The sequence below is a fragment of the Cannabis sativa genome, chromosome 1 (assembly GCF_029168945.1).
Source record: "Cannabis sativa cultivar Pink pepper isolate KNU-18-1 chromosome 1, ASM2916894v1, whole genome shotgun sequence".
In the NCBI taxonomy this organism is placed as follows: Eukaryota; Viridiplantae; Streptophyta; class Magnoliopsida; order Rosales; family Cannabaceae; genus Cannabis; species Cannabis sativa.
In genome coordinates, this window is record NC_083601.1 from 38,256,107 (window position 1) to 38,271,232 (window position 15,126).

A 15,126-nucleotide genomic window follows, 5' to 3' on the forward strand; every position below is an offset into this window, starting at 1 on the left:
GAAGATACTGAAATGAAAAACAATAAAACATCTGGAAGAACAAAAACAGAAAAAAAAAAACAACAAAATGAAACAGAAATTAAGACTAAACAAACGAAAATGAAAAACCCATAAAAAGAATAAATATATTAAACTAAAAAGATAGAAGCCCTAAAAAACCAAACAAAACCAAAAGAAATGTTAAAATAAAAAACTTAAAATAGTAAAATCGATAAACACAAAACACATTAATGTCAAATACGAAAAAAATTTCAAAAAAAACCAAAAAGAAACCGAAAACAAACCTGAGATCGAAGACCAACTCCATCTTGATGAACTTTTTCCTGGGCAGCCACCTTTGATTTCTTCTTTGGAGGAGCTCGCCCACGTTTCGACGATGGAGGAGCAAAATCAGAGTCATCTTCCTCAACTCCATTTTAGAATTTTTCTTTTGAACAGGGGAAGGACGTGCTACAACCATATTTATATATGGATTAAGAGAAAAATAAAAAGAGGGAAAACAGTTATGGGATTCGGTAATGGGAGTTGAAAAAAAAATTGAAGAACAAAAAGAAGAGGGAAATCGAGTTGGGATCGTGGAGGGGGAAGTGTTCAGCTATGGAGGTAAATATTTTTTTTAAAAAAAAAACGGAAAAGAAATGAAAAATAAAATGAAAAAAAAAGAGAAAAAAATGAGAGAAATGATGTATAGAAAGATTGATGTAATACATCAATTACTCACGTGTCAAAAAGCATGTATTGTGTGTGCATGTGGTAAAAATGTAAAAAGTTAAAGGAAAAGTGTATAAATGTTCAGGTAACTGTGTAGTGGTATTTTGATAATAAAGTTAGCATTTTGTATTTTTGATGTAAAAATTTCTAAATAAAATTTAATAATTAGCAGCTTAAAAAAATTACTAAATATTTGTTTTTTGTACGGAATATCATATAATTTTCTCCACTTCCGCTATAGGTTAGTCAAATCTTTTTTTTTTTTTTTGAAAGTCAATTGAGGCCAAGCCACTAGGAATGGCAATTTGGGTTATTTTCGGGGGCCGGGCCCCCGGCTCGACAGAGCGACTTTGGCCCGATTATCACAGATATGATATTCCAAAACTTAAATCTATTCATAAATCTAACAAAATCCATCTTTAACATTAAAATCACAAATTAAATGAATAAAAAAATAAAAAATGGTGGTGGTGCTCCGTGGGTATCGTGGGTCGGTGGTGGTGCGCTGTAGGTATCGTGAGTCGGTGGTGGTGCGCCGTGTGTCGGTGGGGGAGCGCCGTGGGCTGGTGGGGATGTTGAAGGGGTCCGATCTGTCCGATTTTGTGGGTCTGTAGGGTGGTTCACGTGGTTTGGGTTGGGATGTTCACGTATGGAAAAAGAGGGAGAGAGAGAGAGAGAGAGAGAGAGAGAGAGAGAGAGAGAGAGAGAGAGAGAGAGAGAGAGAGAGAGAGAGAGAGAGAGAGAGAGAGAGAGATAGGGGGAGAGAACTGATGTTGTTAGAGAGAGTTGAGAGGTTTTAAAATGAGAAGAGTATTTTTGAGTTTAATGTAAAATGTTTATATTTTTTTAATTTTAAAATTTTGGAAAATAATTTCACCACTAGTTTACACATATAATCAAATTTCCCACTATTTATTTGAGGCCAGAGGAAAACCCGTATTCTTCTTCTCCTCTTTTGGTCTCACTCTATCTTCTGATATCATGTTGTCGTTTTCTTATATAGTTGTACATATACATAATACATTGCTGAAAAATTTAATATTGGACCAATAAAATTAGACTCATAATTCTCTTTATATTAATTGCCTCTCTGTTTCTCTAACCACTCAGTTTCTTTCACTCTCTCTCTCTCCCTTTCTCTTACGAATAAATAAATACCCACTATATCTTCGTCAATTAGTCTCACCAAAAAAAGGAAAAAAAGCAGAAAAGAAATGGAGGTCTCATCTGTTTTTTCACTATGTGCTAAATTACTGGGCATAGTCATAACTGTGACATGGATTTTGAGAGCTGTGAACTGGGTATGGTTGAGGCCTAAAAGGCTTGAAAAGTGCCTTAGAAAACAAGGTCTTAAGGGCACCCCTTACAGGTTTCTGTTTGGAGACTTGAGAGAGAGCTTTAAGATGATCAAAGAGGCAAGGTCCAAACCCATCAATCTCTCAGACGACGTCGTTCCACGGATTTTCCCTTTTGTCCTTGACACAGTCAACAATTATGGTATGTTTATTTAATTTATATTAATGTTTATTACAACTTTCAAGCTATACAAATATATATATATATGAGTAGTGATATAGATATCTATTTAACACAGTACTTATGTGGTAACAACTTATTAAATTAGTCATTTTTATTTAAAATAAAATCTCACATGTTAAAAATGATTGAGTGCGCACAAATTTGATACACAGTTTTCTATCTTATCTTATCTTTTCATTTGATTGACTTCTCATGCTGTGGTTGTTTTCAGTGCTACTATGATTACGTGTTATCTGTGTACCTGACTATACGTGTACGAGATTTATATATGGTCCAAATTAAAGACGTATTGCCTGCCTATATAATATATTACTTATATTATAAATTGTTACCATATACAACGATAATATTTATATGATAGAGAAGGAGGCTAATGGAGAGGTTTATTTATATGATATATAAATAAATATTTATTTTAAAAAAATTGTTTTCAGAATAGTGGCGAGATGAATATATATTGGTACATACTAACAATGTTTAAGATTTATAATTAGGAACAAATAACAGCGCTAGCTAGTTATATTAACATTATTTATCATTTGTTAGTTGCACACTAATAATTAGATCGATGTCACATAATGTGCAATATTTTTATGTATACCATAGTGTTTTGATGATCAATTTAATTAATTCAGGCAAAGATTCATTTATGTGGATTGGACCAACACCAAGAGTACACATCACAAACCCAGAAAACATAAAAGACGTTTTCATGAAGATAGGTGATTTTCCCAAACCACATTCTAATCCACTCGTAGAGTTGCTTGCAAAGGGTCTAGCAAGTTATGATGGCCACAAATGGGCCAAACATAGAAAGATTATCAATCCAGCTTTCCATATGGAGAAGATAAAGGTATATATATAAATTCATTTTTTATTGATATATTTATTTATAATATAATATAAATGTCTATATACATAATTGCAGCATATGGTTCCAGCATTCTATGTAAGCTGCAATGAAATGTTAACGAAATGGGAGCAATTAATGGTGAAGCAGAATGGAAGTGATAAAGAATGTGGTGAGATAGATGTGTGGCCTTACCTTCAAAATATGACTGGAGACGTCATTTCTCGAACTGCTTTCGGGAGTAGCTATGAAGAAGCTAAGAACCTTTTCGAGCTCCAAAAAGAACAAGCTGAACTTGCTATTAAAGCTATACAAAATGTCTATATTCCCGGATGGAGGTGCAACATTAATCAATATATATTTTCATTGTTATCATTAATTATAAAATACAAACAACGAACTCTTTTTTATATATGCAGATTTGTGCCAACTAAGTTGAACAGGAGGATGCAACAAATTGACTGTCAAGTGCAAACTCTTTTAAAGGAATTGATCAATAAAAGAGAGAAGGCAATGAAAGCCGGAGAAGCTCCCAACGATGACTTGTTAGGCATACTAATGGAGTCCAATTTCAAAGAAATTAAAGAACATGGGAACAACAAGAATGTTGGAATGAGTATTAAAGATGTAATTGAGGAATGTAAGTTGTTTTACTTTGCTGGCCAAGAGACCACCTCTGTCTTACTCAATTGGACAATGATCATGTTAAGTAGGTTTCCTCATTGGCAAGCTCGCGCTAGAGATGAGGTTTTGCAAGTCTTTGGTGATAATAGTCCGGATTTTGATGGCCTAGCACACCTCAAAGTTGTAAGTACATAAATATATATATATAGAGAGAAATGGTAAAAGATACTATTGGTGTCTATGAACCTCCAAGGTGTAATATCACTATTGGTGCAATTAAGTATCAAGTTTTATATAATTTAATATAATAATTTTTATGAGAAATCACTAACCAATCATAAAAAGTGTCACTTTTAATTAGGTGGTGCTAGACACCACTACTGTACTTAATAGCAGTGTTCTCATATATTTATGCGTACACATATGTTATTTATTTTGTTATAATATTTTTTCATGGATATACATGTAGGTTACTATGATTTTGTACGAAGTTTTAAGGCTTTATCCGCCTGTAATTTTGCTGGTTCGAAGAGTGCACAAGCAGACACAACTTGGGAGTTTGACATTACCAGCAGGAGTACAAGTGTCATTACCAACTATCCTTGTTCACTATGATACTGAGTTATGGGGAGAAGATGCCAAGGAGTTCAAGCCAGAGAGGTTTGCAGAAGGAGTTTCCAAGGCCACCAAGGGCCAAGTGTCATTTTTTCCCTTTGCCTGGGGGCCTCGGATTTGCGTAGGTCAAAATTTTGCCTTGAATGAAGCCAAAATGGCCATGGCCTTGATTCTACAACGCTTCACTTTTGAGCTTTCACCCTCCTATGCTCATGCTCCTGCAACTGTTATTACTCTTCAGCCACAATATGGTGCTCACTTAATTATACATAAACGTAATTAATATTGTAGTACTCGTATAAATATATATTTTTATGAAGGAAGTTTCAATGGTTACTGTAAGCCTTAAGTTCTTGTCTAACCTATGTTTTTCATATTTAGATTGATTTTATCTTGATTTAAGCTTGAATATAAAAAGAACAAAATCAAAGATTCAACACCAGAATTTTACAAGCTTCACCTGCCCTAGAAACTCATTCTAGGCGGCTAGTGCTTGGGTTCCCCAAACCAGGGTAATAACTTTCACTATATTCAAAGATGTATCTTACAAAAACCAACAATATTGTAAACAATACACTCTTTTAGAAAATATAGTGAATCTATACCCATACCAACCAAGACCCTTGATTGGAGACACAAGATCCTCTTGTGTGAATGATGAGCTCTCTTCAACACTTCTTCAATCTGAACTCCTTTCAGGTCTGAACTCAACATCTTTAAGCTCTGATCTGCAACTATGGAGTAATACCTCCAAGCTCAAAGATCACCTGCCATGGAACATAAAGAAGAAACAAGAAGAAAAAAACGTAATCCCTAATCTCTGATCAAAAAGTTAGTCAACATAACACCCAGAAATCGTATTTATACCCAGTTAAACTAAGAAACTCGAATTAGACAGCTGTTACCATCTGAACAATTAAAACCTAAAATATCTTTGCTGACATGGACTAACACTAACAGTACGAACCCCAAACAAAACACTACGAGTCCCAGACGCAACTGGACATAATTTGTCACTACAGAAAATAATGGTTCTTACAATCTCCCCCTTGATAAATGATGGTCAATGACAACAATACCAGTGCAAAACAAAGCAACCATCAAAATATAACAGAGTCTAAACAAACAGAAAAGCACAAAGGATAAGTATTTCTCCCCCTTCATTGAGCATAATCCATGTCAATAATATTGTCCAAAACCAAATTCTCCCCTAAGAAAATAAGAAGTTTAGCAAAGAGCTCCCCTTGAATGGCGACGAAAAATGCAACATAGACTCCTCATTGCAAAGAAATTCTAAAGTATCTATTACAACATTAAAGAAGAAAGTCAAACCATCTCACAACATGACCTAAAATATATGGATATTAGATATAAAAAAAATGAGAGATTGACCAAGCAAAACAATCAGATCACCACGATATTACGAATGATGCTACAAATGAGATTTATTTTTATTTCAATCAAAAACATGCCAAATGATATATCTCAAGAATTAACATGTTCAACTTGTAAAGAGGAAACACAATGAGTGGCCTAATCAATTAACAAGTGAGCAATGATCATTTGAGCAAAGAACAAATTCATTCAACTTCACAATGAGCCATACTTAATAAAAAGATGAGACAACTTCTTCCAATCTACATATTCACACACACTTGAGAAAGATAATAAACAAGGATTTTTTTTACAGGATTTTGAACCATGATTTTTCTTCGGTGTGTGCTAGTGACCTTAAGTGAGAACATTGGCTCACTCTCATAATTTTTTTTATTAAGCTGCCCATTTTTTTCTGCCTTTTCTATCTTTAGACACTCCGGCTCTTTCTTTTGCAACCAGCAACGACTTTCACTCTCCCTCAGAGATGTAGCCGTCCTCTTTTAATCAGAAATATTAATATAGAAGGAGCATACTACTTATTAGTAAATGGACTAAAGAGAGCTCTTCCCGTTGCATCTAAAAGAGGTAGCCTTTTTAGCTGGGAAAAATAAAGGTTCAAAAGATCCTGAAAAATTCACCTATTTAGAGCTTCCTTGATAGAACTAGAGAACCTGTAGATGGGACATGAAGTACCTCATAGAAAAAAATGATAGCAATCAAGGCTTAGCTGAACAATTAACTGAGAGAGATAGTGATCATATACCACAACAAATTAATCAGATTGAACACATAAAAAAAACTTCTCAAGTTGCACACATTAATACGAGAATTCAAGGCTTTGTAAACAAAAATCCAAGAGAGCATCAAGAATAATATGTGATTATCCAATGTATTTTTACTCAACCAATTTTAAACAATGATATTTGTTATCTATATATTTTGAGTCAACATGCATTTTGAGGAATGTTTGTGGAACTTTCATTATCACACATGATGACACATAAACAAGCAATGAGGAACACTAGACAACATATCGTGTGTGTATCATATTTCTTTTGAAGCAGGGGAGTACGATGTACAACATAATCAAAACCAGCATACACTAGGACAAAAACATCATCATTTCTTTGTTTAAGCCCAAGATTCAACAGTATAAGGTTTAGAAGACCATACCATAGCACTAATAATAGTGAATGAGCTCTTGAAAGACGAGGTGATGATTTAAAACTCTTATTTCTTTTGGTTAAAACTTTTGGAATAGCAGTAAAATCTCCAATATCTGATTTATCCAATGATGCACTATTACGTAGGACAACATTGTCCAACAAATATATACCATCACTAGATCTCTTCCCTGTTAAGACTGAGTACCCATCAGATGAAACTAAACAATGAGTTTTAGAAAAACTTACAGTGTAATTTGCATCACAAAGTTGACTGATGCTTATCAGATTTGCCTTGAGTCCTTTCACATACAGTACTTCAGTAAGAGGTGCAGCTCTACTCATCACCAAGTCTCCTTTTCCAATAATCTAGCCCTTATTTCCATCACCAAAAGTGACAGCTCCCTCCTTTGCTTCTTTGTAATTGACTAACAATTTCTTGTTGCCAGTCATGTGTCGAGAGCAACCACTATCCAAGTACCACTGTCCTTCCAGAAATGCAGACAGTGAAACTTGAGCTACCAACCCAACATTCGATTCACGATCAGACCTCAATCTCCACTCACTTTGAGATCCTTCCTTTCGAGTTTTATTGGGTTTTTGAAAACTTTAGGGCGATTGATCATAGCTTTCAAGTAGTTCTGCAGCTTATAGCATCTGGGTCGAATATGACCCCTCCTGTTACAGAAATGACACACTGGGATGAATCTCTCCATCTGAGATATATTCTCCGGGGCAATTCTTCTTCCTTCTAACTTCACCTTGGTAGGTCGAGATGGAACATTGAATTTTCCAGTGGGGTCTGAGGACTCAGGTGTCGAGGGAAATGATGATTGCTTCTCATCCTTTTTGTCTAGGTTAACCACTGGTGTAATGGACTCTTCTACCCCCAAGTTATCTCCTTCACTACAACAAATAGGACTTTTTATCCCAGTTTTTACACATGAAAAAAAATAAAAAGTGGGATAAAAACTTTTAATCCCACTTTTACATTTGGAGCCTTAAAAAAAATTTTGGAACAAGGGCCTTGTTTGGAAAACGGATAAAAAACGGTGTTGAAAGGGCTAATTTTATGCGTTTGCCAAACGTAACTTTAGTTTTTAAGTGAGACTTTTTATCCCGGTTTTTATGTAAAAATCAGGATAAAAAGTCCCAGAATATCTGGGCCTTTTAATGTTGTTGGGCCTTTACACATATAAAAAGAACATTAGGTTTTAGGGTTTTATTTACATCTCATTCACTCCAGCCGTCTCTCTCTCTTATCTCTCTCTAAGCGGCAGTGCATTCTTTCTCTGCTATTTTTTTTTCTTCTTCGTGCTCAAGCATCTCAACCTCTGAATCTGCTATTTTTTTTTCTGCAACCTCTAAAGCTCAAGCCACGACTGAACTAAAAAATCGACGACAAATGATGAAGGCTCTGCTATTTTTTTTCTTCATTTAATATCTCGATCCAACCACTCAAAATGTAGATTCGAGATCCCAACCCCGAAAACCAAAGGTTGATATCACTTTTTACTTCTCTGTTTCTATGTGGCTCACTTGCTCTTTTTTTTTTCTTGCAGTCGAACGGCGTTGAACAACAAACTTCAGCGTAGTGTTGATAGTATTGAATTTTTCTAGGTTTGTATTGAGCTCCAAACCCATATTAGAGCTATATGTATTGAATTTTATTGATTAATGGGAATATTTTAGTTCAAAATATTTGGTATTTTTTTTTAATTAATCTGTAAATGAATTTTTGTTTTGAGTGTATATCGATTATATATATCCAATTCTGTTTTAATTTTATGGAACGAGTATAATTTTTTTTTTGGTTTATTTTTTTAATTATATTTTTGACATTTAATCCCGGTTTTTATATGACTTTTTATCCCACTGGCATATATCCCGGTTTTTATTTTAGCGAAAACCGGGATAAAATGCCCTTAAAAACCGGGATAAAAAGCGTTTTTTGTAGTAGTGCTTGCTTATACAACATCTTGTATCCGATAGAGGTTCGATCACCATAAGGTTTTTGAAGTTGAAGAGTTTGATTGATGGCAGCCGTTCCTAGAGGGATAAACTCTAAAGCCTGTTTAGCTCTTACGAGTTCAGCTGAAAGCTTGTAGACATCATTGTCCTTCTCATCAAGAAGTTTGTTGAGATTCTTAACAGTGTCCTCCAGCTTGACTTTTTCAGACTCTATCTGCTCCTTGGCACTATTCAGACCTCTAATCTGCTTGGTCATATATTCCCACTAAGCAAATATCTCTTTATATGCATTTTGTCTTCCATTGCTGTCGGCTTCAGACACAGTGGAGACTCCATCATCCTCAGATTCAACATAATGATGACTTTGAGCCATGAAAGCCAGTACCTGTTTATCCTCATCAAAACTTTTGGTTGCAACAGAATCTTTTTCTTCGTCACAATCGCTCCAGGTGGCAACAAAGGCTTTCTTCTTTTTGAGAGTGTTGGCACACTCGGCCTGAATGTGTCCAAACCCATCACATTCTCTACACTGAATGCCCGTGCTCTTATTGTCACTGGGTTGCTGACCATGCCTGAAGTTCTCAAGAGGATTTCTTTTGGGAACATTTTCCTTACCCTCAGAATACACTTTCTTGTACCCTTTTTTTTTTTCAAGAATTTTGCATAGTTCTTGGTCAGCAGATCTACAACTTCATCTGAGAAACCAGCAGACACATCTAAGATAAACTTCTTTTCTTCTTTGTGAATGAACACAATACTGTTGTCCCCTTTTTCTTTGTTCACATCATTCTTTTTTTCTTTCTTCCACCTTGTTAAGGACATTTCATAATTCTGCAAGGATCCAATCAGTTCATCAAGATCCAGTTCCTCCACGTTTCTCATTTCTTCAATGGAGGTTACTTTAGACATAAATATCCTAGGTAGAACTCCAAGAACTTTACGAACCAACTTTGCATTTGAATAAGTCTTTCCCAAAGCATAAGACTCATTTGATATGTCACACAATTTGGCATGGAACTCAGCCACCGTTTCTTCTTCCTCCATTGATAAATCTTCAAACGCTTTTGCTAAAGCACGAAGACGAGATTTCTTTACTATATCTGTTCCTTCATTTTTAATTCGTAGTTTTTCCCAAGCCTCTTTGGCCATCTCACAGTTCGCAATGACCTTCAATTGATTTGTGGACACTGCATTGAAGAAAGCATGCATGGCCTTCGAATTAAAATTGGCCATGTCCATCTCATTTGGAGTCCACAAGCTCATAGGTTTTGGTTTGGTGACACAGTTATCCATCATCGTTGGGCATGTCCAACCATCTTCTATGGCCATCCAAACTCTTTCATTCACCGCCCACAAGAATGCTCGCATTTTGGTTTTCCAGTATGGGTAATTGGCACCTTCCAGCATTGGGGGTCATGATGTGGACCCTCCTTCTCTGAACATCTCCATTCCTGTACGAACAAGGAAAAACAAAACAAAGATAGAGAGCAGTATACTCCCAGAGTCGTGTCTGGAGAGGGGGTTAGTTCTAACTGGGTGTTGTAGAAAGAAAAAAATGCAAATAAATCAAGAATTGCAGCAACAATGAATTTCAGAATAACGAATCTTGCAAGAACCCTAAGGATCAATATTTCTAACAGAAATAGCTGGCTCTGATACCAAAAGTAAGCCCCAAGTTCTTGTCTAACCAATGTTTTTCATATTTAGATTGATTTTATCTTGATTTAAGCTTGAATATAAAAAGAACAAATCAAAGATTCAACACCAGAATTTTACAAGCTTCACCTGCCCTAGAAACTCATTCTAGGCGGCTAGTGCTTGGGCTCCCCGAACCAGGGTAATAACTTTCACTATATTCAAAGATGTATCTTACAAAAACCAACAATATTGTAAACAATACACTCTTTTACAAAATACAGTGAATCTATACCCATACCAACCAAGACCCTTGATTGGAGACACAAGATCCCTTGTGTGAATGATGAGCTCTCTTCAACACTTCTTCAATCTGAACTCCTTTCAGATCTGGTGATGAAGATGATACTGAAATCCCTTCAGTCTAAACTCAACATCTTCAAGCTCTGATCTGCAACTATGGAGTAATACCTCCAAGCTCAAAGATCACCTGTCATGGAACATAAAGAAGAAACAAGAAGAAAGAAACGTAATCCCTAATCTCCGATCAAAAAGTTAGTCAACATAATACCTATAAATCGTATTTATACCCAGCTAAACCAAGAAACCTGAATTAGACAGCTGTTACCATCTGAACAATTAAAACCTAAAATATCTTTGCTGACGTGGACTAACACTAACAGTACGAACCCCAGACAAAACACTACGAGTCCCAGACGCAACTGGAATGCAACTGGACATAATTTATCACTACAGAAAATAACGATTCTTACAGTTACATTAAATATGTAACCATGATAGTTACATTTATTTTTAATCATTGAATCATTATTAGACGTATGATTAATTTAAAAATTTAATAAAAATAATTAATAAATTACTTGTAACCTGATACTAACTTGATTTGATTTATTTTTTAAAATAAAAAAAAAATTATATTAATTTCTAAAAAAGTTTTATTAAATATTTTAATTAAAAAATTAATTTATTTAAGTCTAAAAATAGAAAGTTTACCTGTAAGTGACATGTTATAGTAGGTTATAAAAAAATGTAACCTTAAAATATAACTATTGAATAGTCACCCAAAAATGTAATAGTACAAAAAAAAAAAATTAGTTAATAATATTAAAATGGTTAAATATATTTTAATAACTAATTGATAGTTGATATTTTTTTAATTTATTATTAAAAATAAGTAGTATGTAATTAATTTTAGAATAAATATATTAATTAATTGTGGATTAAATGTTAATATAGTAATGCTATTTACGAAAATTAATATCAATTTAATGTTATTATTATTATTTAGTATACATCATATATATATAGCAGAGTTTTAAAGAATTAGGTTACAATTTATTTACTCTATCTATTTTTTTTTTGTTAAAAATTTATATTTTTACACTACAACAATTATCATAATTAGCGGCGGTGGACTCCACTGTCCGCCGCTAATTGTGGCCGAATTTTTTTTATTTTTTTTGAAATTTTATTAGCGGCGGGCATTAGCGGCAATGCCTGTCGCTAATACTAGTAGCGGCGGATCCCGCCGCAATTACTCTGCCGCTATTACTATTAGCGGCGGACCCCGCCGCAATTGCTCCGCCGCTAATAAATGGGCGGGATAAATCCCGCTCATCTAATTCAAAATTATTAGCGGCGGACTATTAGCGGCGGGGGTCCGCCACTAATAGTAATAATTCTTTTTTTTATTATTTTTTATTACTATTAGCGGCGGACCCCCGCCGCTAATAGTCCGCCGCTACCCCCATTATAAATACTCCATCAATCCCATTTCCCCTATTTTTCTTTTTTCTTTCCAAAATTCAAAAACCAATTTCCCCCTTCGGCTGACCCCCCCCCCCCCCCTTGGCTGCCCCGACGCACCACCACCCCGACGGCGTTGACGCACCACCACCACAGTCGAAGCAGTTGACAGTGAACCACCGACCACCACCACCGGCGATTTTTGGATTAATATGTTTAATTTTGAGACAATATTTTATTAGGATTAATATGTTAAAGTTAATTACCTTGGAGACAATTTTAAATTATCAATAAATTTTATTAAATTGTTATAATTATATTAATTAGATTTTATTTATTAAATATTTATATAAATAATTATTTATTAATATATAAATAAATTTTTACAAATATTTATTATTTTTTTTTTAATTCTGACGGGTATTAGCGGTAAAGCATTAGCGGCGGGACTCCGCCGCTAATGCCCTTTGTCAGTCTCGAAACACGAAACTGACAAAGGGCATTAGCGGCGGGGCCCCGCCGCTATTGCTCCGCCGCTATTAATAGTATTAGCGGCGGACCCCTTTTTTGGCCGCTAATACTCTTAATAGCGGCCAAGCATTAGCGGCAGGCCAATAGCGGCCGAGGTCCGCCGCTAATGCCCTTTAGCGGCCAAAAATGGCACCAATAGCGGCAGAGGGGTCCGCCGCTAATGGTGTTCAATGTTGTAGTGTTATCTATTTTATATTTATACTTAATAATAACAACAATAATAATTCAATTACCTTTTCACTATTTCATAACCTTCTTCTTCTTCTTCTTCTTCTTCTTCTTCTTATTATTATTATTATTATTGCATATTTATCACTAACATAAATAAGTAAAATAAAAAAAAATTAGTTACAACTTTTTCACTTCCCTACAACTCTTTAATTCTTGCATATTACTCACTATATATAGAAATATATAGATTTGAAGAAGAAGTATAATAGTAAGTATTAACAATATATAACTAGAACAAAAATTGAAATACAAAAATACATATCTCTATCATCTTTTTAATGAATTATTATACGTAATTCATATATACATATATAATCATATCATAATGTTGGGATTAAACTCACTTAATCTTTCAAGTCAGTATGTCCATCTATTTGCCTATCAAATGAATCTGAAGAAAGCTACTGCAATTTATGACAGTTGGGTTTAATACCAACTTAAAGGGGACCCACCTGCAACTATATAGGGGTTCCTTTATTCTAAACAGAGAGGTCTGAGTTGAGAGTTCTGATCTCTAATCTCCAAAGCTCATACTTTAGATTCAGTTTAGAGAGAGAGAGTCCAAGATCATAGTGAGTGTGTGTAGAGGGATGTAAAAATGGAGTATCACTCTTGAAGTGATTTCCCTCAATGTGAGGCATTTCTTTGTAATTACTTACTGTGTTGAGTTGTAATCTTGGGCTCAATCTATTGTGTACTACTGACTATTCCTATTCAATAAAGATCCATTATTCATCCATTATTGAGTTAAGTTTTCTTTGTCTTATTTCAATTAAGTTCAAGTTTTGGTTTTGTGATTGGTTTTAGTTTTGATTTGTGTTTCTTGAACATTGTTACTGCTGTAACAACTTGTTTTGAGGGTGAGGATTCACCACAAATGGTATCAGAGCTCAGGGTTTAGAGTTCAAGAATCACATTCAACCAATCAAGATTCATCTTCAACATTTCAAGAATCAAACTCAAACTTTCAAGAACCATATTCAAGCAATTAAGAATTGGTTTTAATGGCTTCAGCAAGGTTTGAGGTGGATAAGTTCAATGGCTCGAATGATTTCAGCCTATGGAGAATCAAAATGAAGGCCTTTCTAGTTCACCAAGGGATTTATGAGGCACTTGATGATGAAGCCATGAAATTAATTGAAGACAATAAGAAGAAACTTGAGATTGAAGCCAAGGCACATAGTGCCATCCTACTCAGTCTTGGTGATGAGGTTTTGAGAGAAGTTTCAGATGAAGACAAGGCCTTGGGTCTTTGGAACAAGTTGGCATCAATCTACATGAAGAAATCTCTTGCAAACAAGTTATATCTTAAGAAGAAGTTGTACACACTTCGAATGGATGAGTCAAAGGAATTGAGAAGACATCTAGATGATTTTAATAGAATCATTCTAGATTTGAATAATCTTGGGGTGAAAATTGATGATGAAGACCAGGCTATAATCCTGTTAAGTTCACTTCCCAAGATGTATGAGCACTTTGTTGATACGATCTTCTATGGCAAAGAAACTCTGACTATGCAGAGGTTAAGGCTGCATTGAATTCGAAAGAAATTCAGAAGAAGGGAGATGAGAAAGATGAGGTCAATGGGGAAGGATTACTCATTGTTAAGGGAAAATTCCCCAAGAGGGAATTCAAGGGAAATCAGAACTCTAATGGCTACAGAGGTAACCATTCAAGATCCACTTCTAGAAACTCCACAGGAGGGCCAAGCTCTAATGGAGCTGCAGGAAAGCAATGTTATTATTGCAAGAAGGAGGGCCACTTTAGAAATGAGTGTTTGACTTTGAAGGCTAAACTGAAGAAGGAAAATCATCACAAGTCTAGGAAGCAAGGAGTTGCTGATGTAGCTGATGGCTATGGGTCGTCTGATGCACTTACAGTGTCATCTAATGTTCTTGTAATGTCTAGTTCAGATTCAGGTGGAGATTGGATTCTAGATTCAGGGTGTTCATTTCATATGACACCAAACAAAGGACTGTTTAGGACTCTTTCAGAGAGTCATGGGGGCTCAGTTCTTCTTGGGAACAACAAAGCGTGTGAGATCAAAGGTGTGGGAACAATCTTGTTAAAGAATCATGATGAAGTCATGTTGACCTTGCAGCAGGTCAGGTA

The 15,126-nt window shown here is 35.1% G+C and overlaps 1 protein-coding gene across 1 annotated transcript; it reads left to right on the forward strand.

Moving 5' to 3' along the window:
- Positions 1-1,640: 1,640 nt before the first annotated feature.
- On the forward strand, positions 1,641-4,681 carry LOC115706712 (cytochrome P450 CYP72A219). Its single transcript, XM_030634429.2, has 5 exons — positions 1,641-2,208; positions 2,886-3,103; positions 3,179-3,438; positions 3,520-3,907; positions 4,194-4,681. Exons 1-5 carry the CDS (start codon positions 1,926-1,928, stop codon positions 4,620-4,622), a joined length of 1,578 nt encoding a protein of 525 aa, XP_030490289.1. The 5' UTR covers positions 1,641-1,925; the 3' UTR covers positions 4,623-4,681.
- The last annotated feature ends 10,445 nt before the right edge of the window (positions 4,682-15,126 follow it).

What these genes read in the sequence shown, in the direction of transcription:
- LOC115706712 (XM_030634429.2), top strand. Translation starts at nt 1,926, where the DNA reads ATGGAGGTCTCATCTGTTTTTTCACTATGTGCTAAATTACTGGGCATA. An exon ending in TCCATATGGAGAAGATAAAG is followed by an intron (nt 3,104 to 3,178) that starts GTATATATATAA and finishes ACATAATTGCAG; the next exon opens with CATATGGTTCCAGCATTCTA. An exon ending in GTCTATATTCCCGGATGGAG is followed by an intron (nt 3,439 to 3,519) that starts GTGCAACATTAA and finishes TTATATATGCAG; the next exon opens with ATTTGTGCCAACTAAGTTGA.